Source organism: Castor canadensis, chromosome 1 (assembly GCF_047511655.1).
Source record: "Castor canadensis chromosome 1, mCasCan1.hap1v2, whole genome shotgun sequence".
Taxonomy (NCBI): domain Eukaryota; kingdom Metazoa; phylum Chordata; class Mammalia; order Rodentia; family Castoridae; genus Castor; species Castor canadensis.
In genome coordinates this window covers 22600602-22626364 of record NC_133386.1, presented here as the reverse complement: position 1 = coordinate 22626364, position 25763 = coordinate 22600602, and the positions used below count along the sequence as shown (strand labels likewise).

Here is a 25763-nt window from a genome sequence, read left to right as displayed (position 1 = left end):
TTTTGTGTGTGTATGGCTGATAAACTGAACTCAAGATCCTGAGGTCAATTACATTTGAGAAAAGTTTGGCACAGTGACCTTATCAGATGTTATGTTGGAGTGTTGTTAGTGGACTCTTCTGGAGGGCCATTTCTGTTCTATCAGTTACATGATCTGTAATACTTGTTTTGAATCATATCAGTAAATTGCATGTGCCTCTGTGTTCATCAAGGTTCCTACCTGATCCCGCACCCGGCAGCAGAAGTAGCCAACTGTGCAGAACTGGGGACTCTCTGTCAAGGTAGGGAACCACCAGCTTCTGCAGTCTTTCTGCCTCTTACTTGCTGTTTTGATTATTGTAACTGACATTGTTTTGACTTGTATCTCAATTTCCACTTGGAAACCCAGAAGCCAGCAAAACAGAAGAATTTCTGGATGTGTTTTAGTTGTGTGGGTGCACAGTGCATACAGTGTGGAGAAAGAATGTATTCACACACTGGATGACAATATTTCCATAAAGCAGTGAGTTTTCTAAATGTGAGTGATTGTATGCTATTAAACAGAATTGATTTTATTTTTTTCTATTTCTTGTTAAGAATATTGCAGAGGTCTAGTATAAATATAGACATACTACTTTGAAGAAGTATTTGTATTTATAAAACAAAGGGAAAACTAAATTGAATATTTAGATAAGCTTAAAGCAATGCCATGAGGCAGTTTTTATCATGTGCAATATAAATTAAATCTTTAGATAAAAGTAGTTGTACTAAGCTAATGTTAATATAATTATATTAATTATTGTATTGTTTAATGAGTATATCATGGTCAATATTCAGTTGTATTATATGCTAAGTGATTGCATGCTAAATAATGCATAAAGTCACACAAATTTTAAAATAATGATGTAAGTATGTTGCTTTAATTTTGTCATTGCTCCTCCTAATTTTCCATGATCCTTTTCCAACCATTATTCTATTAAGTACTTCTATATAAAGTGGCATATTCTATGTACCACCTAAGAATCATGACCATACCTTTCATAAAAGCTGACTGTCTTATTAAGAGGATCATGGCACAAAGGTGACAGGTTAGAAGTGAGATCAAGGGACTAGAAACCAATGTCCTTTTCTATAATTCCAGTGTGGGAAGAGGTCAGGCAGGGGGAGGGAAGAACTCATTATTATCTTGCTTTTCCTTTCTAAGATAGTTCATTGATTCTATAATTGTTCAATACTCTATGAAAATTAAGTTGTTAGTTTCTTTCCATGAACTCAGTATAGCTTTTAAAAAAGTTATATGACCTGAAACCTTTATTTTCTTTAGTTTAAGATCTGAAGGGTTTTAAAAAAGCATTTTTTATTATTTTTCTATTCTTTGAATCTGAGATATCTGTGATATCTGTGGTATTTATTCTTTGGAATAAAGGACTAGGTAGCTAGCTTTTTGTTTTTCTCCCTAGGTCCTAAGTCACCAAAAAACATTTTCATGATGTATTTGGCAATATGATAAACATAATAGGTTATTCATAATTTTTCTTAAGGCTTCAAAAGTTACTCCTATTTCTAAATGCTACATAATACTTTGCAATGAAAATTATTTTATTTATGAATGCATATTTTGCATCAAAGAATTTGGCATTTAACAAGGAGCCTTTGGAAGGTTACTCTCTGTAAAACCACTTGAATGTTTTAGATTTAAATAATTCTTAATTTAAAAAGATATATAACAATGGTCTTTGTACATATGAATGTACATCCAAGTATATTCTATTAGTACATACAAATGTCCTCATAAGGTAAGCTAAAGAAAAATCATGTGTGTTGTTTATTTTGCTTCGTATATAGCTCCTTAAACTCCTTAGAAAGATACTGTCAAAACACTGCATTAGAGTTTAATCTTTGAGAGTTTTTAAAGCATCAGAAGCATGGCTATGATATAATACTTAGAAAATGTTTCCCCTGTATGGTTTACCCATGTGAAATTCTTATCTATCAATGTTTGCAAAGGTGATCTTCAAATGACTGAGTTAGTCAATACATGTTACTCTCTTGCTTTTCTTTGCATTTATTTTCTCAAGGAGAGATAACATTTTTTTCTTAGATTGTATTTCCCAGTCACAGTTTATCAGGTAAACTGACTTAGTTTAGATAATCTTCAAGGTGTAGTTCTGTGCAGACTTCCTGCAACTCAGGAAACTGAGTTCTGGAATGGTTTAGTAATTGCTGTGTGACTGTCAGCCTAGATGTAGAATCTCAGTGTCTTTTCTCCAGTCTGTCCATTTGTGCCAGTTCCATTTCCTTGTACAAAATGGTACTGAAGGCCATGTGAATTGATTCTTAATGTGCCATAGAAAGCCTTGCTTCATTTTATGCATTATAACCTTTTAGTCTGTTGTATTTAATGGCAGGAATGGTTTCCATTCCTCCTCTATGTATTTTCATGCATCAATTATAGATTGCTCATCCATATTAACTGTCATGTGCTCCTTGCAAAATTACATCTTTCTCATCTTTATTACCAGCTACTGTAAGCTCTCCTAGTACTACACCACTCACTAACATGCCTGTTACTAACAGAATCCGTAGACAAAAGAATGGTAAGAAATTATTACATTTTTTATTTGGAAGTATGTCTAATATAATTTAAAAACTTATATTCTAAGGGTGGGAAATATCTATTGTTTCAACAACTTTTCTGTTATTGTCCCATTTGTGCACTTGTAAGACTAGTAAAATAAATAAGCATGACTGTGTGTCTTGACTTTCCTATTACTAAGACTAGTGGAATGAGTAGGTTTCTAGCACTTCTTTTCTGCAATTTTAACTAAAGTTTCTTTCAAAGGAAGTTTTAAGAGAAAGGCACTTAATTAAAAGGAATTAATTTGCATTATAATAGAGATTCACAAAAGAAAGCCTTTTCTTTCCAATGTATTTTGTCAAATTTTTCTTTTCAGGAAACTGATTTTTAAAGGAATTTTTAATTTAAAAAATGAAGTAATTTTTCTAATTTAATTGCTCATGGAAGTCAATTTTATGTGCAAATATTTGCCACATTTAAATTGAGTTCCATGGCAATATTCTGCTCTTTTATTTATTGAAGAATAATGTTTAGCATGTGATTTCTATATAAACTTAATCACAAGTCATTTTGTTGTTGTTGTTTTGTGGTGCTTGGGATCAAATTCAGAGCAAATGCTCTCCCACTGAACTCCACTCCCAGCCTCAGTCTTTTTTTTTTTTTTTTTTTTCAGTACTGAGGTTTGAATTCACCTCCTTGAGCTTGATAGACAGGCAGGTGCTGTACTACTTGAGCCATGCTACCAACCCCAAGTCAATTTTGAATGACAGAAATTCAAGTAACTTTCAACACTTCTTGCCTCTTTTCTACACATACACTTTTCTTTTAGTATTATTTATAATTGGCAAATAGAGATGAACAGAGGAAAAGGCAAATGAAACTGAGTTATTATTTAATCTACTACCCATATATACCACATAGATATCCTTTTGATAATTTGACTAGAAATTCCAGTCATGTGACCATATCATTGCCACAAATACAGCAACATTCTCAAATATGAGAAAACAAAGGAGTTTTCTAAACACCAATCCTTAGCTTATAAAGCCAAGACATCTGTAATGTATCACAAGAGATTCAAAACCCAGAGAAAAGAAACCCACATAGTTCACTTTTTTTTCTTTTGGCTTCAGAGGTTACATCAACTTCCTCTGTAAGGACATTGAAATTGGAAGTATGGAATATTTTACATGAAACATAAATATAAATTTCATTAGGGTTATAAAGACATCGATTCAGGGAAGTGTTTATGGTTATTCTGCTAGTTACACCAAGGAGATTTATGATGGAGCAAATTCCAGCAACCCCAAGAAGGCAGCAGCAGCTGAAGTTTCCAGTGCATATTTCATGTGGATTCCTGCCAGCAGATGGGAATATTATAATTCTAACTAAGTATTTTACTCTTTGTATGAACACACAAAGAGCCTCTGTGGCACTCTCCCTCCAGGATTGGCACATCCTCTACTGACCAAGAATGTTTATATGGTGCTTCAGAGTCCTTGCCTTGGTGGAGTGGGGCTTTATTCACTCGATCATGTCATTTCTGACATTCTTGAAGAGAGCCTTGTTCAGTCCATCTCTTTCTGCGTCATAGCCTTCATTGGAATTTCAACAAAGAAAGCAAATGTTAGAATCAGTTGAAATGCTTAATCTTGACCACATTAATGAAAAAGAATCTAATTCAGATTATTTTGTATTAAAACGTCATATTAGCATTTAAAAATATTCAAAAGTCACCATGAGGTAGAAATAGTCTCAAAATTGTGTGCTCAAATTTGTGTGTTAACAATTTTTACCATATCCTTGAACTACCTACCTTATTTCCTTAATTTTCAATTGACTCTTTTTTTTTTTTTACTTAACCACTTGTATTTATATGGGAAAATAAATTCATTATTGTGAAGTTAAACTATAGCTATTGTTATAAAACAGAGGTGAAAACTGAAAATAGGTACAATGTAAACATTTTTTCTGAATTCTGCCTATGCTGTGTTGGCTTCTCACATCTGCAAGCCTGAGTCCTTCATTATCTTTTTAAAAAGGAAGAGTGATAAAGTATTAGAGGCAGAGGATATACAAGGAAGATTTTATTCTCTGATGTAAAATAATTAAAAAGAGAATGACTTCTTCGTGTCCTGGACTATCTAAGATCATTCACATAAAATCAACAGTTTCTTATTCTTTGGGAAACTGCTATAGTAAACATTCTCAGGCTTTTGATCTGATATATTAGAAAATCACATTTTGTTTACTGTAAGAAAGATTGGTGCCACTGTCAGGTCTGTCATCTACCTTATTCAGCCATTTTAACTCTGGGCTCTCATATTTTAGTTAGTTATCAAAGTTAGAGACTGAGATTGTTTGCCAATCACATAAATTGCCTCAGTGGATCAATAAAATTTATTCTGACTTTTGTAAAATGTTCCTATTTTTCTGTGAAGTTCTCTCCATTATTTTCAATAGGACTTTTATCTGATGCCTGAGACTATAAAGTCTTTTAAACTATTGTTTACAAACAGATATTTCAGGATTTCCTGGACCATCTTAGGTATTTCCCCAACTAATGAACTGTTAAGCCTTTTCAGTTACATTCCCAGGAAAACTCCTGAATAATTGTGATTTCCACCCCAAATCATATCAGATATCCTTGAAATAGCACTTTGCTACTCAATAGAAACTTTCATGAGGCTGGCACAGCAACCCAAGTAAGGAGTTAACTCTACTTAGTCCCTATTGTTCTGAAAATCTAGTTTGTAACTACAAATTCCAATGTTCCTTCCAGTTTCCTCACATTTGCTTAGCTTTTCAAATTAGAGTCACTCGCCCAGCAATTACTCTAGCTTTGTATACCAAAAGACATAAAGACATTGTGTTTGGAGGCTGTGTGAGGGGCCTCCTGTCATATCATGCCACTGTCATATCTTCCTCATCCAGTTCAAAGAAGTAATCCCAAATCTAGAATAAAATTTAGGCTGGATTTTGACATCTTTCTTTTGAAATACACACATTCAAACCCATCATTTCACACTTTGAAGACAGTGTGTAAATAAAGTAGTGTCATTTCAGTACACTCTAGGAAACTCTCAAAAGTTCTTTATGAAATTCAAAGAAAGAAAAATTAATTGGAAAGAGACCTACAGAAAGAAACACTGTGTGATACCATATCAGTAATGGCAGGCAGCAATTTCCACTTTGAAGTTCTACATGGCTGGAAGTGTTATCTAATTGGAAAGCAAATATATTCTTTTATTATTATTATTATTATTCATTTATTCACATGTGCATACATTGTTTGGGTCATTTCCCCCCCCCACTCTCTCCCACCTGCTCCCCTCTTCCCTCTTCAGTTCCAGGCAGGTCCTGTTCTGCCTTTATCACTAGTTTTGTTGAAGAAAAGTGACAAGCATAATAAGGAAGACAAAGTGTTTTTGCTAGTTGAGTTGAGGATAGCTATCCAGAAATAATCCTAGCATTGCTTTCATGTACATGTGTTATGACCCATGTTGATTCATCTCTAACTGATCTTTACCTTGGTTACTGATCCCCTTCTCATGATAACCTCTGTAGCTTTAAGGTTTCTGTATTAGCTCCTCTGGAGTGGGGACATCAAATGCTTTCATGTTTTGGGTTTTCTACCTATTTCTATATCACCCATATGTGCTCTCCCCTTGTCATGTGATCCAAGTCCAACCACATTGCTGCATTTGTCCTAGATCTAAAGTCCACATATGAGGGAGAACAGATGATTTTTGGTCTTCTGAGCTTGGCTGACATTGCTCGGAATGATGTTCTCCAGTTCCATCCATTTACCTGCAAATGATAAGATTTTATGGCTGAGTAAAATTCCATTGTGTACAAGTACCACATTTCCAAGAAATGTCTGTCAAGAATTCTTTTGGCCTGCATGTCATAGTTAGAACAATGCATACATGTTTGGAACTCTCTGGAATGCATGAAGCTTTGGGAATAGCTTCAATACTGAAATATGATGCATGTTTTACATCTATTGAAGAAGATAACGAGGCTGCTGTGATGACTTGGAAAGCCTATATTCATGAGTGTCAGCTGCCTTTCCTCCAATGGCAATGTTTAAGCCAATTAATTGCCACAATCCAAAACCCTTCTCACCAACACTTCAATGGATATTTTAAACTTCTCTGATGGCTCATGCTTGGATATAGCTCATGATTACTTGTGACTATACTACTCAAAAATTTAAATGAGTAACAGGTAGACTCTGCTGACTAGATTTTAGATGTTTATAAAATATGTAACTTTGAGGCTTTTAAAGAGACACTACTTGATAATTATCCAAGGTACAAGAGAATCTGTAATATAAGATACTTGGTTACTTGGGAAATTCACCTATTTTATCTGCTATAAGCAATACAACACTAGAAAGTACTCTCTAGGCTATCTCATTTATATAAAAAAAACCAGAATAGTGTGGCAGCTGACAGTTGAAATTTAAGAAACTGTCTTAAATATTTGGATGCATCCATAAAATGTCAGAAATGTTAGTGGTTACAACACCGATTTCTAGTATTTTGCAATATTTTCCTAAGCAAAGGAACCAATAGTACTTAGAATAAAAAACATGCTTTAGGGCTCCATCTAGTGGTAGCCTTTTAAGTAGTCTACTGGCATCTGTGAATATTCATAGAATATCCCCAGGATCCTAACTGAACTCTTGGGCCTCTATAGTTTGAATTTTCTCTTAGTCATTCAGAACATCCATGATTTGATATGATGACATCTATAGTGTAGAAGCGTGTTTTTTTTTAGGGGGATTGAATTATTATCAATAGTTTTTATATGTTTTTCTAAATACTTTTCATTCAGAACCTGTTTTAAAGGAATATAAAATCAAGACCATTAAAATACCTGAAGAGTTTTCAAAGTTTGTATTATCAAATTAAATTCACTTGTCCTCAGACTTAAGCCACTTTTATATATTTATATTATTATATCCAGGAGCACCAATTTCTGTTTCTCTGACATGAGACTGACTCCTTTACTGGAAAGACATTCCTTTAGCAATGGGACTGGAATTCACATTTTGGTAGAGGTGGAAGTTCCCAGAAGCATAACTTTTGTATTTTTTTTCTGCCACCCTACAATTTTCATTAAAACAACATTATTTTGGTTACATATTTCTATATTTTTCTGCATATTTTACTTAAGAGGTACCTTAAAAAGCATGAAAAAGTTTACTGATAACAACAGTATGACAGGGTCTCACTAAGTAGCCCAGCTGGCTTGAATTCTCTATGTGGTCCAGACTAGCCTTGAACTCTCAATCCTCCTGTCTCAACCTGAAGACTGGGATGATAGGTTTCACCACATTTGACTTAACTTTTTATATTTCAGAAGGATATTTTTCTCATCAGGTACTTTAAGTGCCCTATGGCACAGGTAGAGAGATTTAGCAAACCCTTACTAGTGAGTTCAACTTTCATGGAAAAAAAAATTAGACAACTTTAAAGATTGCCCCCAGAAGAGGACAATTCTTTCACAATATGGTTTTCCTGTCCAGCATCTCATTCAACATTTTACATCCCAAATTCTTTTCATTCTTTATAATGCACAAAGGCATAATTTTCTTTTTTAAATAAATCAAATTAAACATGGAATAATTTCCTATATACTAGGTATAAGAAATCTATACAATTAAAAAAATAGCATGAAAATGTTATGAAGGTCACATACAAGTGGTAATTTAGAAGCAATGATTTGTCATAAGATAAACTAATTTATAACTATTTCTAAGGAGTTGCAAAGGTCAGTAATTTAACATCAAAATATCTCAAAAATGTTCTGTGCCTACACAGAAGGTATTTGTTTTAACTTGTATAAAATTATGTGATTGTAAATTTATATTGTTTGATATGATTATAAAATATGATTAATGAATTAATTCTGTTTCCAATGGACAGATGGAATTACATATAGAATATCTGTAGTGATTCAAAACATACTTCATCACCCTGAAGTAAAAGTCCAGAGCAAGGTGGCAGAGTGGGTAAGTGAACTTATAAAATTTTTCATTTTTATTTTAAATCTTTAACTTCTGGAAATCTTGAAAAATTCAGAATGAATTCACAGATCTTACTAAAACAGGGATACTGTTCCTTATACATATATGAATAGTTATATAATATAGATATGATCTAGACATATAATAATTATATATAAAAGGCCTTGTGCTTATGTGTAGGAAGAAAGGTACATTTGAATATAGGATACAGAAATGAGCCTAATAGACCATCAAGGTCTTAAATTTAAAAAATCACACAAATGGAAATAGATTTATGTGTTTTTAACTTACTATTAGGTTTTCAGTTCTGTTTTTAAAATAGATTTCTTCTTTTTCTTTGAATATTTGATCAAAACCAAAAAGCATAAAACAGTGCATCACAGAAGTCTTCTGCTCCTCTTTGCTGCTCCCCTGTCTAGAGAACAACACACTCAGTGTCTTTTGTCCAGACTTCTCTGTGCACATTACAGTATAGATTCTTGTTTTCCTTTCTTTTTCCTCTAAAGTACCACATTTTGTATACATACTGAATCTGTTTTCGTTGTTACCAGACATATTTTCTTCTTTTCCATACCAATCTCAAAACTTTTCTTTTTTGTAGGTTTCTGATTTTTCTATTATTTCAGTTGCTACCTACAACATGCTATGAGACTTCCTATTTCTTTTTGTATATAATGCAGTACAACTCAAACTTCAGGGTTTTATGGAAATAGTCATTAGTGTATACATTCAGAAGAAAATGTAGCAAAAGATAGTTAAACCATACATTGAGAGGTAATGGTGACATATTTGAAGACTATCTGAGAGAATATCAATGACACTATAGTATAAAACAAGTTGACTACTACAGAAAACAAGAGTATACAATCAACTCAGTTACAAAATTAAGGTAGGAAGTGAAATTCTTTAATAGAAGTTAAAGAAAATGTTAGTACTGACCTTTTAGAACAACACATGTGTAACTACTTGAAGCACAAGAAGGTGTGTTTAATTTCTAGATGGAGAGTGGACTTTACGAAAAAGTATATTCTTGCATCCTGTTTTCTTTCCAGAATGTTCTTTTTGTTTTTTCAAAGGCTGAATGATTTCAAAATGTAAAACATTTATTTTCATTCTCAAGCCACTTACAATGTTATTAATCCAGAAAATCAGTATTCACTAGAAGGTCTGTGCTAGACAAGGTGTAGTTTTACATTTTGTTTACTTCCTGTGCGATTTTCAACATAGCATCATTTTCATCTGATCTAAGCTTTTTCAGACACTTTTGGTTTAAGATACAAACTATCAAAGCAGATAACTGAAAATCAAAATTATAAGTGGTATTCCTGATTCGATTTATATTACAGGTTGAGCAACTCTAACCTGAAAATTCAGAATCTTAAATGGGATTAAAGATGCTCAATGAGTGCAGCCTATGCAAATATCCCAAAATCAGAAAAAATGAGAAATCTAAAACACTTTTTTGTCTCAACCACATCAGATCAATCATGCTTTAACCTGTTTACAATAAAAGCTACTAACAATAAAATATCCTATTTTGCCAACATTTCCTGACATTTACGTTAAATTTTTGTGCTACTATGAGGAAGGCTAAATGTGTATATGAAACAAGACCTAAATAACCCTTCACAGGTGATTTAAAAATAGAAGACTCTCATGTCAGTGAAGAAATCTTTTTTTGCAGTCCTGTGTTGTATGCTGCATTGTAAAGCTTACTCTTTACAGTGAAGGGAATCTATTGCATTATTTAAAAAAATCAGTGACAAATGTTAAATAACCACACAAAAATTAACATAGTCCCAGTAATGTTGAACTTATTTTTATCGGTTTTTGAGAGATTTATATGGCTAATTTATAATTTTTCTTATTACTGACATTCTTATGAGATTATAAATACTAGGAAACATGTTTGATTGCCACTCAGTATTAATTAAATGAAGAATATGGAAGGTGTTTATTGTGGGTATCTTCTTATTATAAATAAGGAGGTGCAGTTGGGAGAGACAGTGCCTACTTCATTGATCATTGTAAGGATTAGAAGAGATGACAGCAAATTTTTGGCAAATGATAATCCAGCAAATATTACCTTTCTCTTTCTCTACTTCAGTTCTCCAGGATTTTCCCAGGGTCTTATCCCAATAACAATTTATCTTTTGGGAAATAAGAAAACTTGATTCATTTTTTTTGAGTAACATCAAAATTCTGCCTTTTTCATTTTGTTTTTCAGCTCAATTCCACCTTCCAGAATTGGAACTACACTGTTTATGTGATTAATATCAGGTAAATGACAGAATGAATTATTTGAGAGATAAAAACTAATGTCTAATTTGATGTAACTCATTGCTTCCCCTCTCACTATTCCTAAAATAAACTGTGTATGTGTGTGCGCATACATAACTGAATCCATATAGTAAGTGTTGTAATGTGTCAAAATTAGAAAAGGATCATTAGAGACAGACCATCTGTTATTTTCATATCCAAGTGAATCTTTGGAGACCACTTTTTTCTGTAAGATATAAGACATCAGCAGTCAGATTGCAGCCTAGTTTTTCAAAATGACTTTTCACTGCTTTTCTATTTTAATCCTCCATTAAATCCCCAACAAATAGTATTGTCCATATGTCCTCCTGTGTACCTTGTTTCACAGTTTTATACTTGAAGTAGTTTTCTACAGTGCAGTATATGACTCTTAAGCATATGTTCTGTGAACAAGAGATGTAGGGATCGAATTATCAAATAAGTTCAGGAAGTACATTATTCAGTAAACCGAAGCATGATCTTAGAACAACTCAGGTTCTCTGGTCTACTGATATGCACTGTGAATCTCCAAAAGATCAAGAACATACAGTTGTCCAGTTTTATGAAAGTATCAAGAATCTCGGAACATGTTTGAAATTTCTGCCTCTTTCTTTCATCATTCTTAGTTTTGCAGTTGATGATACAGTGGGTGAAATTGATGATTAACATATGTATCTGTATTTTCAGTTTTCATCTGAGTACAGGAGAGGACAAGATTAAGGTCAAGAGAAGCATTGTGGATGATGAAAGGTAACATAGACAAAGCCTTCTGGGAAGTGTGATATTCTTTCTCTTGATCACTGCTGCGAATGTCTGGGAGAGAAATGAAAGCAATCAGATAGGAGAAAAAAACTTTAATTGCCTATTACATTTAAATTATTTCTTCAGCTTCCATGTTCATTTTTTTCTTATATTTAAAACTGCAGTAGAGCAGACTAAGAAGAGATGTAAGTCTGATTCAGAAGTAGAGCATTCAACATGGATGAATCATTACTTTTAGTATTTCCAGTTTACTTATGACTACCCATTTCCTCTTATTTGAAATTTCAAAGAGATTTCCAAAGGAAATAACCTTAGGGCTGGAGTAGAGCACTTGCCTCCTTACAGGCCCTAGGTTCCATCTACAGAACCACCAAAAAAATAACTTTAAGTGAAATGTTTATTATATGTGATAGTCTATAGTATGGATAATATGTGCCAAAACATTTTTAGTATTTGCAGCCATCAATTAGTTTTCTGAATTCTCCATTTTTAAAATGATTTCAAAATCATGACTTACCCACATTGGTAGTTCATTGTTTTTTTTTCTCACCCGGCAAACATTTAACTTATTCCTTAATTTATAGCACCAGCATATATAACCAGCTAGTATACAGGGGCCAACTGTTCAGATTGCTGTAAAATGAAAAACAACCTAAACTCCCTATTGAAAACAATTGCTGTATTCTGATAGTATATTTCATTTTGCATAGAATTTTTTCATTTATTTTTATTATTGTTATACTGGGGGTACAATGTGATATTTACAAAAGTTCTTATAATATATCATATTGAATGCACCCCTCCATCATTCTCCTTTATTCCCCTCCCCCCATTCCTGGAATAGTTTTAACAAGTCTCATTTTTCCATTCTCATACATGGGTACGTAATATTTCCACCACATTCACCTCCTACACCCTCTCCTTATCTCCTCCCCCTCCTACTAGTACATGCCCCCCAAATTAGTAGATAAGAAAAGGTTGTTATAAACCTTCTTGAGTTTCAGTAGACTGAATTATGTTACAGATTTAGCATCGTACTGGTAGACTATGCTTCTTTTCAAATGATATATTCTTACTATGAGAAGATATAAATAAAATTTTGTCTGAGAGTTAACCAAACAACTTTCTACTTATTTTTTCTTTTACTATTTAACAGAAAAACTAATGTTTTTAAACTTATATTTAAACTCATCATTTCTGTATAAATTCAATAGACTGGTTTAACCCCTCTGATAAGAGAGGTTTTTTAAATTTTCTGACATTGTTCCTTTTCCTTTATGATTTGAAAAAAGAGTAATGCATTTTAGTATAGCAACAGAACTTTTTTCTTCTTCTTACCCAAATAGTCTTTTCCAGTCCTTACTGTTAGTTCATATTGACCCTTCAATAATGAGTCCAGCAGGAGTCTGGATTTCTTTACTGGGCATTTTGTCTAGCATTTCAGACAATTCTAACTTAGGGAATGACCAATGCTAGACCCTCTTCAGAAAGCCAGCATTCCTTTTTTAGCTTATTTACTGTGGTTCTGCTAATAACCTGTTAGTATCAGTCTGTCAGCACCTCAGAAACTCTTGCTTGAAAGACACTTAAATTCATAGTATCTCAGTTTCCTGGTCTGTCAAACCAATGTATAATGTTACAGAAAATTATAGGGAGAATGAACTTAAGATGATGCATATGGGAAAAGCCACGTATTTCTTTAATGTGAATTCCTGGCATCATTTTAATTATTTTTATAGCCTCCCTCACCCCTTTTTTCCCCTATTCATTGTTGCTCTTGTGCTCATTGTAGAGGTTTTATAGTCCCATAGTTTCCTTCCAAACCACAATCTACTAGTTTTACACACATTTCTTTTTTTCCCAAACTTTTCCTTTCAATTTGATCATATCACCATAGCTTCAGATAATGCTGCCACGCTCTATCGCCTAGATCGGGAGGAACCCAAAGCCACAGACTGACTTATTTATATAAAGAACAATCATGGCAATGAAAAATAAAACTTGACAGTGTAGAACCATATAGTAGTTTCAGTTTTCAGGATGAGAGAGGAAAACAACACAGATAAGACCTGTGAAAACCCATGGTTATTCCTGAATGGCTGGTTTGTGTATTCAATACTGTCCACCACCAATACATTGTGTTAATGATGTCCTCTACATTCAAGAGATGTGAACTATCACATTCCCAACTGTACGTTCTCAGTAACTGGAGTGGAAGAGCTTATCTTCAAACAATAGTTTAATCAAGGGATATTTTTTCATAAGCTATTTAAAAGTTATTAAGATATCAGAGCTCATCATTATATTCACATCTACATTTGCCTCACCCTGAAATATGGCATAATATGAGTGTTAAGCTGTAGACCATTTTAGAGATACATAGCTTTTCAGAGTAAATTATGAGAACAGTACAGTACTTTGTCCTTGAGATTAGCATAGCTATTTAATGAGGAAAAGTAGAGTTATTTCACCTAATGTTGGTAGCAAATATTTAACCTATTTCTAAATTTTTAGCACCACAAATATGCTGGTATTCTAATTTCTACTCATATTCACAGAACTTCATAAGTGTAATATGCCACTGCCTCTCTGCTGAGTACCCTGTGGTTACATGCCTACTCTGTCTTAAGCATGTGGGCCGAAGCTAATCTTGGTAATATAATGTTCTCATTGCTCTTCAAAATATGAACAAGGTGAAAGGTTTGTTGCAAATGCAGAACTTTTATATGTAAGGGAAATTTTTCTTCTCTACCTGGCAAAACAGGTCATTTAGTTTTACCCCAATGTTGATTTGTGGTTTTGATTTTTGCTGTTGATTGTAACTGTGATTATAGTTGAACAGAAAATTACTCTAAATTGTAAAGCCCAAAGTTTTGACGAGACTCTAAAAAATCCATCTCTGTGCATCCCATAAAGATGTTTTCTTTTTAAATATCTTCAAAGTTGGACATTCTAAAACCCGTAATATGCTGGCCAAAGACTATATTTGGGGTGTGTATTTTATAAATTTTCACTATATAAAGTACTTGTAAATGTTTCTTGGAGATGAGCAATTTTTTTCTCTTATTTGGAGTTGTACTATATTTGTAAAAAATAACACTTAATAATTTGAAAAGTTAAATATCAGTTGAAATTCTAATTTTTCTTTAATAACTTAATTTTTTCCCATAAAGAAACAACATAGAATTAATCTTACATAGAATTGGCCCTTTCTTGTTTATATGTCATAAAATATTATGACATAATATGTAAAATAATACTGATATTAAATGTTAAAATATTTCTGAAAAGAAATGGGATGAGATGATAAAATTATAATGAAATAGCTATAAAATCTATCTGTTCATGTTGAAATACTTTTAACATAGTAACTCACACAGCAGCAGAGAAAGTCTATGAGTGCCTTGACTAATCTTTTCAGTCAACACTTCATGGTCATTCATGTTCTATTTTTCTAACCCTCAAAACCCACCAATCAGTCAACAGCCCCAACAATAATTCTGTCTGAAATGTTTTCCTAGGTTGGTGATTTGGGCCCTTCTAGTTTACAATGCTAGCAACAATGTCAACTTAGAGGGAAAAACCATTCAGCAGAAGCTTTTAAAAAATAATGAGACCCTGGATAAAGGCTTGAGGCTATATACAGTGAATGTGAGGCAACTGGGTAAGTGACTTCAGCTTTCTTACCACTATGTATGGTTACATACCAGTTTTAATTCAAAACCATCAGAAATGCTCTTCATTAATGTGTTATTTGTTTATGTAATTTTTTTTCTGATAATGAAATGTGCTGTATTGGAGACTGTAACAGATGGGTAGCATAGCAAAAAAAATAATAATCTCACTATCTATGAATCTAAGGGAATGAAGGAGGTGGATGAGAGTTTATTTTATCTTGGGGACATATGGAAATACTAAGAACATGAGTAAAATTCCCACATAACCTTGACCACCTTTGGCTTCACATTAGGGATAAAACAGAGTGTGTATATGTACACATGGGAATGCTAATGAGGTAACTATTCGGAGAACTTTCTTATTCTAAAGCATGTCTGTCTCTTTCGTTCCCTGTTTCCATTAATGATATCACTATCTTTGTCAGAATAAGACAGGATTCTGGGAGTTCTCTTGGACCGAGAATCAATTCTCACCTACCATCTTGAGCTCCAACTACACGTGTTTGGGACTGCCTGCATATCTCTAAACATTCCTGCTCTCCTTGGACAGCTCCTGTCTGTCTTTGTCCATGCGTGCTGTGCTGTTCACTGTGCACCTGTTTACTACCTGCATATTTTTAAAGATAGCCACAAAATCACCTCTTCTGTGAAGTCTTTTTTGACATCATCTTATATAAATACACATTACCACACTTCGTGCTGTCCAGAGACCTACAGCATCATACGCATTAGAGAACTACAGTCTTTTCTTGGTCTTCTCTATGATATTACATACATTTTTAAATAGTAATCTGATTGAAAACACATCTTATTTTTAATACCCTTTACCCAACACATTCCCTAGTACTTGAATACTTGTTAAATAAATGAATAAGTGGATCTTGCTAAGAATGTTCAAAACTATCAATAATTGTTCTATTTGTTTTTCAGTACTGGGGATTAAAATTAAATTCAGGCTTGTGCTTACCTAGTAAGCACTCTACCATTTGAATCATACCCTAGTCTCCATTCTAATGTTATTATGTGAACACAAATGTATTATGACTAGGTGCTTTAGTAGAAACCAAGAGAACACTTTGACACTTTACCTCCTATGTGTTACTGGGAGGCTAACCTGGGGGAACGTGCCCTTCAGCCTTTGAGAGAGTACATAGGACTAAGGCCAGATCACAGTATGGTAAAGGAGTAGGCACCTCTGACTCTATGAGCAACTGCCCATCACTACTCTGTCAACATACATAATTCCAGAGAGCTCAGAGAGGTAAACAAATGCAAAGAACAGTAACAGTAATAATGATAATAAGAAGTGTCTTCTGAGCCCCTGAGGGAAAGTACCTGCTTCCTAACAAACAGGGCTTCTTGGATGGGTGTTGCCCTTCTATCACAGAAATCTCCGTAAAGAAGTAGTGTGACAAATAGCAGGTGACATCCCAAAGGACCCTGGGTAGACCATTCTCATTTGTCCGCAAATGCTAGAGAATCTCAGGATACCTGGGCACTTAATTTTTACCATTTAATTTAAATTCTGTACATTGTTATTTTTCTGCAAGTGGGTGTGTGGACAAAAGTTTTTCACCATTTGAAATACAAGGCTAAAACCTGATGGTTAAAGTTTAGACTATAGATGGGAAAGTCCTTTGAATTTTTAGTTGGTGACTACAATGTTGGTTCCCAGAATTCCCAATAACTTGCTGTTTTTCAATACTGAAATACAAGATTTTATTATTGTTAATAACATTTTTGTTACTTTGATACTTCTCAAAATGTAAAATCTGAATAATTTAAGTCATAAAATTACCAGTATGTTTTCAAACAAAAAATGGAATGATTGGGATAAAAGAGTGAGGGTAAGACCAGGTGGCGTTGACTTATGGGAACCATTGTGCTATTTTCCCAGTAATCTTCCAGGCCTTTTAGATCAGAGCAGCTAGAAAATATCCCATAAAATATGCTCACAACTCAACAGTGACACTAATGATGCATTGTTTTTCTAGGCTTTCCCCTTTTTGAAAAAATCAAATTACAATTTGAATTTTCAGTTTTTATAGTGTTTATTTTTTGAATGAAACTTACCATTATCTATCTGCTAATGATTTCAATGAATGATAAAAGATATTTCATGTTTATGTATACTCATGCTAAGTGTGTTTTTATTTATAAGATGGTTTTGTAAGATGGAACAGTTTCTGCATCTGAAATGTATTGAGCTAATTCTTCCTAATTTCTAAGGTTTTGCAAGTTTTGACTATAATATACTAGATTTTAGTGTAACATGAAACAGATACCTAATTGTCCAGAGGACTGTCATTTTGCTTTCACCCTGCACATTTGATGTCAAAGAATGAACTAAAATTTCTCATGTTAGTTCTTATTTTCTCACAGGTATGTGTCCTGCTGAGGAAAATCCCAAAGGCTTTCACTGGCCAGCCATCCCACCTTCGGAATACAGCCATCCGTGTCCAGACAGGCCTGGCTTTTTTGTTTCACGAACATGGTAATATTTTCATTGACTTACCAACCGTGCTCTGTTATCTACCTTTAAGGGGTTATACGTGCTGCACAGTACTCATGCATTGTGCTTACTGAGATTAGGACAGGAATCTCTGTATATATCTAAATCATATACATCTGGGTGATAGAGATAAGATAAGTAGGTTACCCAGAAAAGCAGTGCTTTCCTCCCAGCAACATGCAAATTGAGCCCTCTCCTAAGAAAGATTGAAGAATCTGGAAAACAGAGGCTGGCTCCAGAGCAAACCACCTTGTATGTGGATGAATGTAACCACCCCACATATACTTAAAACCCCAAGACTTCTTACCTATTTGGAGAGGAGAGGAAGCATCAAAGATGCAATAAAGACAAGATCCAGGTTGGGCCAGTCTGCTGACAGAAGCTGGATTTTCCCTGAATGACAAAAAAGCACAGACAAGACAATTGCAGGGATTCAGCAAAGAGCAAGTCACATCTAGTTCTTCACCCTCTACCTCACTCACTGATAGAGATTTCTTGGAGGGAATGCAGAAATGAAAACTGCCTAAGAGTAAATGTTTTGCATCCAGGGCTGTGTTTCACAGTTGGAAGGGAGGAAAGAAGAGGGCTTTAGGGATTTATGGACTGGAGTTTGAAATGTGGCCCTACCTCTTTCTGGCTGAAAAGCTTAGAAAATTTTTTGGGTTATCTAGATGCATTTCTTCATCTATAAATGTGGATTGTAATCCAATTTCCAGAAATAATGTGAAATCAGATTTTACCTGTAAATTCCTGAAAATAGTATTGATCAGTGTATGCTATACTAGATTCGAATATAAGATATTGTTGGTGTTTTTGTTCTGTGATGTAAGCTACTGACTTTTTTCCAATAAGGATCTTTGGTATGAGTTTTATTTCAATCTTATTTTCAAATGGAACTTAACCTATATATCAAGGAAAATTCTCGAGGTTATTAACTGACTGTGTCAGTTACCATCTTATGTTTGCTAAGTATTTGAAATAATTTTGTTTGTTTGTTTTGTAGTTATCTCAATTCTTCTGATAGTTCATCAACTTGGGGGCATCTAGATATCTCCAACTGTTCAAGTAAGTGAGCAGTTTCTTTTCAGTTCACAAAGACAAAATAAAATGACCTCAAGTGTCATGTTTTTTTTTTTCCTCTTCAGACTATATGATACTATTTTAATATTAAAAGTTAGGCAAGTGGTTATTTCACTTAAGGTAGAAAAATAATTTTTACTCTCATTCTAACTTTCTATTCTCTTCACTCTTAGGAGGTTAAAAATAGTAAGGAAATTGAAGAGAAGACTTAAAATACATAAGTTGCCATGTATATCAGTGTTTTACTATTTTGTGTTATTTTCAAATAGCAATTAAGTACTTATTCAGTGATCCTGGGGGAATTTCTGTTTGAATAATATGTGAACAATGCTCTCTCCAAGTTATTTGTAACTTACTAAAGATAGAAGTTAGTCTTTGTGTATAAAAAACATTGTTACACTGGGGCCAGGTGCGGTGACTCTAGGCTGTAATCCTAGCTATGTAAGGGGCGAAGACAAAGAAGATGTGGTTCAAGGACAATCCAAGCAAAAAGTTTGTGAGACCCCCCCCCCCCATGTCAACCAATGGCTGGGCATGATGGTGCTTGCCAATCATTCCAGCTGCACCAGGAAGCACAAATAAGAGTATCACAGTGCAGGCTGGCTTGGGCATAAAGTGAGACCCCATCTCAGAAGGAGCTGCACTTTCATTCTTCAACTTTAAAGTGAAATAACACATTATACTTTGCATTCCTGAAAATGTTCAAAATTTACAAGTAAGTTTCTTGTGTTGTTTCTTCTGTCTTTTCTTAGGGGAAGCAAATGAAGTTGCCAATGATATTTTAACTTTTTCTTCTGATAAAGACAACTTTGACTCAGCTAATATTAGCCTTATTGTAGAACAGGTCAAAAGAATTGTGAATAAAGAAGAAAATATTGATATAGAACTTGGCTCAACTCTAATGAATATATTTTCTAACATCTTAAGCAGTTCAGATAGTGACTTGCTTGAGTCTTCTTCTGAGTAAGTAGCTTCGTTTTCTTTTCTGGAGATAATGTGTTGTTATATGGCCTCTTAACTTCTGAATGCTTTGTGCCCAGACTTCATAATCCAAATCTCTAGGTTCCCAAGATTATTCACAAAGTGAACTTCTAAGGTCCTTATTTTTTTTTGAGAAATATAATTTACAAAAGGATTAGAATTGTTACCTGGCAAAGCACAACCAATTTGTCATAATTAATACACATTTTTCTGAAAAATTTTAAGTTTAGTTACCCAGAGTTATGTATAATGTAGTCACTATAAATCCATTATCCTATGATCTGTGCCACCAACTGCTACAGTTGTGTGCACTTCTAAAAAGAAAATGGAAAATGCCTCGGGCAGGTGAAAATTAACTATTTTTATAGAATACAGTTTGTATCCAATTATGACACTTAATATTAACCTTAAGGTATTTAATTTTTCTATTCCTTTTCTTTCAGTCACATTTCTTTGATGAAAATTTAATATCTGTTAAATGTGTTCTCTAAGTTACTTTATCTCCATCATAATAATTGCAAACCCTTTGCAGTCTAGTAACAGTAACTCACATTATTTTCTTTGATTCTCACCACATTATAATATGGAAGAGTATTTTTGTGTGTATGAGGAAAGAAGAGGTGTTAAAAATGAAAACCAGTATTGATTTTGGATGATTTAGTTGTTGATTTTCCTTAAAAGCAGAAATTTCTTTTAAGGATGCATCTATCACTGTGATTCTATGTTTTAACTGATATTATTATGCTTCACGGTTATTTTCTAGACATTTACATTAAGATCAGAAGTCTTAAAGATAATTTTATTTGGTGTATATGTGCTATGCAACAAAACATGTGTACCTAAAATATTATGTTACTTAACAGTGGTATTACTGTCATTTCTTTAGAGCTTTAAAAACAATTGATGAATTGGCCTTCAAGATAGACCTAAATAGCACAACGCATGTGAATATTGCAACTCAGAATTTGGCTCTTGGAGTATCATCCCTGATCCCAGGGACAAATGCAATTTCAAATTTTAGCATTGGTCTTCCCAGCAATAATGAATCATATTTCCAGGTAATGTGCCAGTGCTTGCTTTTATTTTATTTAATTAATTAGACAAATGCAAGTCATTGATCACTTAATAGTTGCTAATTCAAGAAAATCTTGACAAGCAGGTCTGAACATTTGCTACATTTAATGCCATCAGCAGCTGTGGGTAATGTGGGAGTACAGGGTGGGTGTATATATATATATATTTTTTTTGTTTGTTTTTGTTTTTTTGTTTTTTTCATAACCTCCATAGTGGAAGTTGCCTTCTGTAAGAAGGGTTATGGATCTAAGTAATAAAACATGCATAGGAACCGCCATATTGGGAGTGGGGCGAGGATCAGTTCAACAAGAAGAGTTTTTATTAAGGTCCAAAGATGGGAAGAAGCTTAGGGTCCCCTCCTTGTCAGTGGTTCTCAAAATGGGCCTTAGAGTCTTCAGAAGACTCTAGAATTAGAAGCTTGCCCTGCAGCTTCTAATTGAATAGGTCTTGAATAGGGCCCTGAAATTTGCACTCCAAGCACATTCCCAGGTAATGATTATGCACCTGGCCTGAGCATCACACTTCTAGAAACGAGGATGTAAAAGTCTGGGAATGGCAGGCAACAGCAAAGCTGGACAAGTGGACTGGGGCCAGAATAATAGACCGCTACTTGTACTTGTTAAAGTCACACTGCAGCAAACAGTTTTCTAGTGCCTACTGTGTGACAGTCAATGCTGCCCATCAGGGCAAGCAAAACAAAGACAGTGCCATTCCTGACCTGGAGGGGATCTAGGGGGAGCATGGTAGTTTTTACCTTGGAGATGGACCGCACTGAAAATAGAAAAAGCCTGGAATTAGGATACACAGAAGACATTTTTTTTTTCTTGTTTAGACCAGGGGCTCTTTGGCTGTATTTACTCATTTTAAGAATGAAAACTCAGTCAGCCTAGTATTATTTCAAGAGTACAAGAAAACTCTCTGTGGCCTGAGCCACAGTTTCAAATGATGTCAGAGTGCTCATAAAACTTCAGCTGTTGCTTCTTTGCAAAAGTAACAAAGTAGCTCAATCTGCAATTAAACAAGTTAATTTCTCTCTCTCCCTCATCCTTCTCCCTAGTTATTGGTGTTCCACTAGTGTTTAAAAAAAAAAACACTCAAAATGTAATACCACTAAAGCTAATTCTCATACTTGAAAATGCTGACCTATCTGTAGATTTCTCAGTTTGCCTTAGGTTAGAATCAACACAAACCCCAAGGAACAACCTGGCTGTGTCTTCATGGGGGTTATTCAGCAGTTGCAGGGAATGCTGCAGAGGTCCCAGAAACCCTGTCCTAGCCAAGGGTTCTTGCAGTTGTGCTCTGACCTTATTCAGCTTGTAGAGTACATAAATTATCAATATCATGTCATTGTGATTAGTCCACCAATATATCTGTGACAGATGGATTTTGAGAGTGAACAAGTGGATTCATTGGCTTCTGTAATTTTGCCTCCAAATTTACTCGAGAATTTAAGCCAAGAAGATGCTTTATTAGTGAAAAGAGCGCAGTTTACTTTCTTCAACAAAACTGGACTTTTTCAGGTAAGTACTTATTCAATTATTGTTTTTTAATTTCAAATGAAGTTTCTTTGTTCAAAGGTAGAAATAAAAGTTGAGAGTCCTTTGAAATATACCAGAAGATATAGAAAAACCAATCCACTGTATTTTCAAAAAGTAATTAATAGAGTTGTTTAAATATGTTTTTAGATAATGTGCTTATTACCAGGACATCTTTATTCCAGATTTTAAACTAAATAAAAAATTAGGCTAAGACTTTCATGATACAATTAGAAAGTGTTAGTAAAGAAGTTACCATTCATTATTCTGTTTGTTAAATATTTCATGCACTCTAGTCCTCTGAAGTTAAAGCATTTGTGCACCAAAGGAAAGGATTTTTTTTCTTTATTCAGCAGGAAGCACTGTTTACATAATGAGCAGCATTCTTGGCTTTAATCCGTTTTCCCATTAGTATTTCAAGTGACCTTTGGCCCTCACACATCCGCAGGGTAGGGTGGCATTGTGCTAAGTACATATTATCATTTTTATTGGCATCAGTTCTAGATACTAGAAGGTCCCCGCCAATAAACACAGGTGACCTCTGGTTGCCTTTATGAGTACAACCCCATCTAGAGCAGTTTTGCTGAACCCTTTTGAAAACTAAAAATTATCTGTTAAATTCAAGATACCAGGGAATATCAAACAATGTGGCCTACATAAGAGAAAGCTTACGAGTCTCTAAGCCAGTAGAATCATTTCTCTTATGTCCCTCCTATATATCAAGTTTCACCCAGTAGTTTATATAAAGTAAAGATCTAGACATAATGGCACACTCCTATAATCCCAGTACTCTGGAGACTGAGCCAGATGAATTACTAGTTCAAGGCCAGCCTGAGGGTTATAACAGCACACTGACTCAAAACAAAACAAAATACTGTGGAATTGTAGTCAGTAATTAAGTCCAAAATTTAAAAATTTTACCTGAAAATGTTTTAGGAATGGGAAGACTGTATAATGCTTTTGTAATTTATATAAATATAATTTATATTTTTATACAAAAACATGTAAGAAAAAGAAAATGTCTGTTTTCTAGAAATTAAAAAAAAACATGAAATTACCCTGAAAGAGTTTATAATTATGCACACATACAACTGCACTTATTAAGTTGTTGCAATTGAAGGCTTATAGTAATATAATCTTCAAAAACAATAATAAAATATATAAATGAGTCACAAAACATGAATGATAAAGAGAGGGGGGTCCTGTTCAGAGGACAAGTTGTGCCTCTCAGGAAGGGCTTAGGGAAGCTCATAGAGCAGTAAGAACCAGTCATTGATTTATTTCTTATCTTCATATCATTTTTTCCTTCTCATTAGGCATATCCCAATCAAAGTTGTTACTAGGAAGCATATTTAGGTTTTTTCAAGTAAATTTATAGAATAGTATAAAAATAAAAATAAAGATTCTGTGGTACTCTCCAAACATAGAAGGCAAGATATAAGGGGGCTTTGTTTATTTGTTGTTTGTTTCGTTTTGTTTTGATAAGTACTAGGGTCTGAACTCAGGGCCTTGCATTTGCTAGGCAAGTGCCCTACCACTTGAGCCCCAAACATGAATATTTTAAAGAAAAGGCTGGTATCACGCACCCATAGCCAACCTTTGTTCGATTGTGACTGCCATAAAAAATGAATAAAAAGCTATGTTCTGGGTACTGAGTTTTATTTGGAATTTAAGAAAGTTTACAGTTACTCCAAACAACTGATTTATAAGCTGTAGTATGGAGAGAAATTTGGGAGATTTGACAAGAGGCACAAGAGGAAGGAAAAAAAATAGAGAAGTTACTGGAGAGACAGCCTGTTGGTCTCACTCATTTTTCAGCAGATTCACTGACTTGATTTCCAGCCACGTTACTGCAGTATAGATCTGCAGATGCTGAAGGGCCTACAATCAGAGGAGGCAGAAGTTCTGAATAGGCCTTTAATCCAGTAGAAGTACATTTAGTAACCATGTCAGGCTGTTTGCATGAATGTAAAAGATGAATTGTTTTTCACTTTTTATAGCATATTTCCTTCTTACTCCTCTAAGGGAAAACAACTTCATCTGTTTCTAGAGTAGAGAAATGACCTAATTGTTTCACAGCTTTTTATGAGTTTCTATTATTTATGGGTTTGCATTGTTTCAGATGTTAGCGGGCTGACATCAGTCACCACAATCAAGAATGGTGTTTTATGAACATTGCCTTATAATACTGACTCACAATGTTCCCTCAGTGTATTTATTATAATAAGGGAAACAGCACAGCTCCTTCAGGAAAGCCAGCAATTGGATGTTATAAACAGGATGTTCTAGAATTGAAGATCTTAAGTGTAAAAATTGCTGACTGTTTGCTTATTTTGGAGCACAAAGCAAAATAAAAGTGTGTACTTCTGACTACGTACTTCTGACTAATGCACGCAGTTTGCTTTTTTTTTTTCTTTAAAAGGATGTAGGACTCCAAAGAAAAACCTTAGTGAGTTATGTGATGGCATGCAGTATTGGAAACATTACTATCCAGGATCTGAAGGATCCTGTTCAAATTAAAATCAAACACACAAGAACTCAGGTAAGCAAATGCTACCAATAGCAATTGAACAGTGCAAAGTATTTCAGAAAATTGTGGGGCCTTTTCTTTCTACATGATGAAAAGTAACAGGCACTTTGGGTGGGGGTAGGGAGAATAAATCTTCCAGAAAGGAAACCAGCTAATCAGGCAGCACTTACCAGTCACTTACGAGGCAGCAGCTGGTAGGAGGGTTCTTCTTTCCTGGGACTCAGTAGTCAGGAAAAGAATGGTAGTGAAGAGGAAGAGGGCTGCTATTTTAAGCAAAGGGTATACATTGCTTCAAATGCATTGGATACAAAAGCAGTTGTACCTTTCTACCACCAGAGAATTTGGTTGTTTCTTTTTATTTTTATTTTTAAAGTCAAAGATAACAGCATCTGGAAAAACCAAGGGGGAAGCAGGGGAGGGTAGACTGATTCTTCACAAGGTTAGAAGTTTCTTAAAATTTTGGCAATGTTGCTTTTCTTGCTTTGTGACCCCTGCTACCATCTGAGCATTTGGAGCAGTTAGCTGGAGGCTCTCATTATCCCTGAGATAATGAGACAAGTTTTTCTCATTTTTGAAAGTCACTGTCCTGTCATCTGTTAACCAAGCAGGAGAGCAGATAGGAAGTGAGTAGGCTGAAAAGGGTTAAGGATGGAATTAAGTTATCAAATAACCCACCCTCCTTTGTCATGAACCCTTAGGGACCTCCTTATTCTACCCTTTG

The 25763-nt window shown here is 34.3% G+C and overlaps 1 protein-coding gene across 10 annotated transcripts in view; it reads left to right on the top strand.

Annotated features, from left to right (window-relative positions):
* The window catches only part of Adgrg6 (adhesion G protein-coupled receptor G6), a 134970-nt gene that overhangs the window by 75284 nt on the left and 33923 nt on the right, over positions 1-25763 (top strand). For 8 of the 10 annotated variants that reach the window (XM_074073240.1, XM_074073250.1, XM_074073256.1 and 5 more), the window contains 12 exons: positions 212-280; positions 2501-2575; positions 8493-8578; positions 10821-10873; positions 11579-11641; positions 15175-15317; positions 17713-17824; positions 18846-18907; positions 19675-19885; positions 20790-20961; positions 22357-22497; positions 24935-25054. In XM_074073240.1, coding sequence (XP_073929341.1) covers positions 212-280; positions 2501-2575; positions 8493-8578; positions 10821-10873; positions 11579-11641; positions 15175-15317; positions 17713-17824; positions 18846-18907; positions 19675-19885; positions 20790-20961; positions 22357-22497; positions 24935-25054 — 1307 coding nt within the window. The remainder of the gene's footprint in view (positions 1-211; positions 281-2500; positions 2576-8492; positions 8579-10820; positions 10874-11578; positions 11642-15174; positions 15318-17712; positions 17825-18845; positions 18908-19674; positions 19886-20789; positions 20962-22356; positions 22498-24934; positions 25055-25763) is intronic. The other 2 variants (XM_074073266.1, XM_074073287.1) reach the window with 1 other exon arrangement.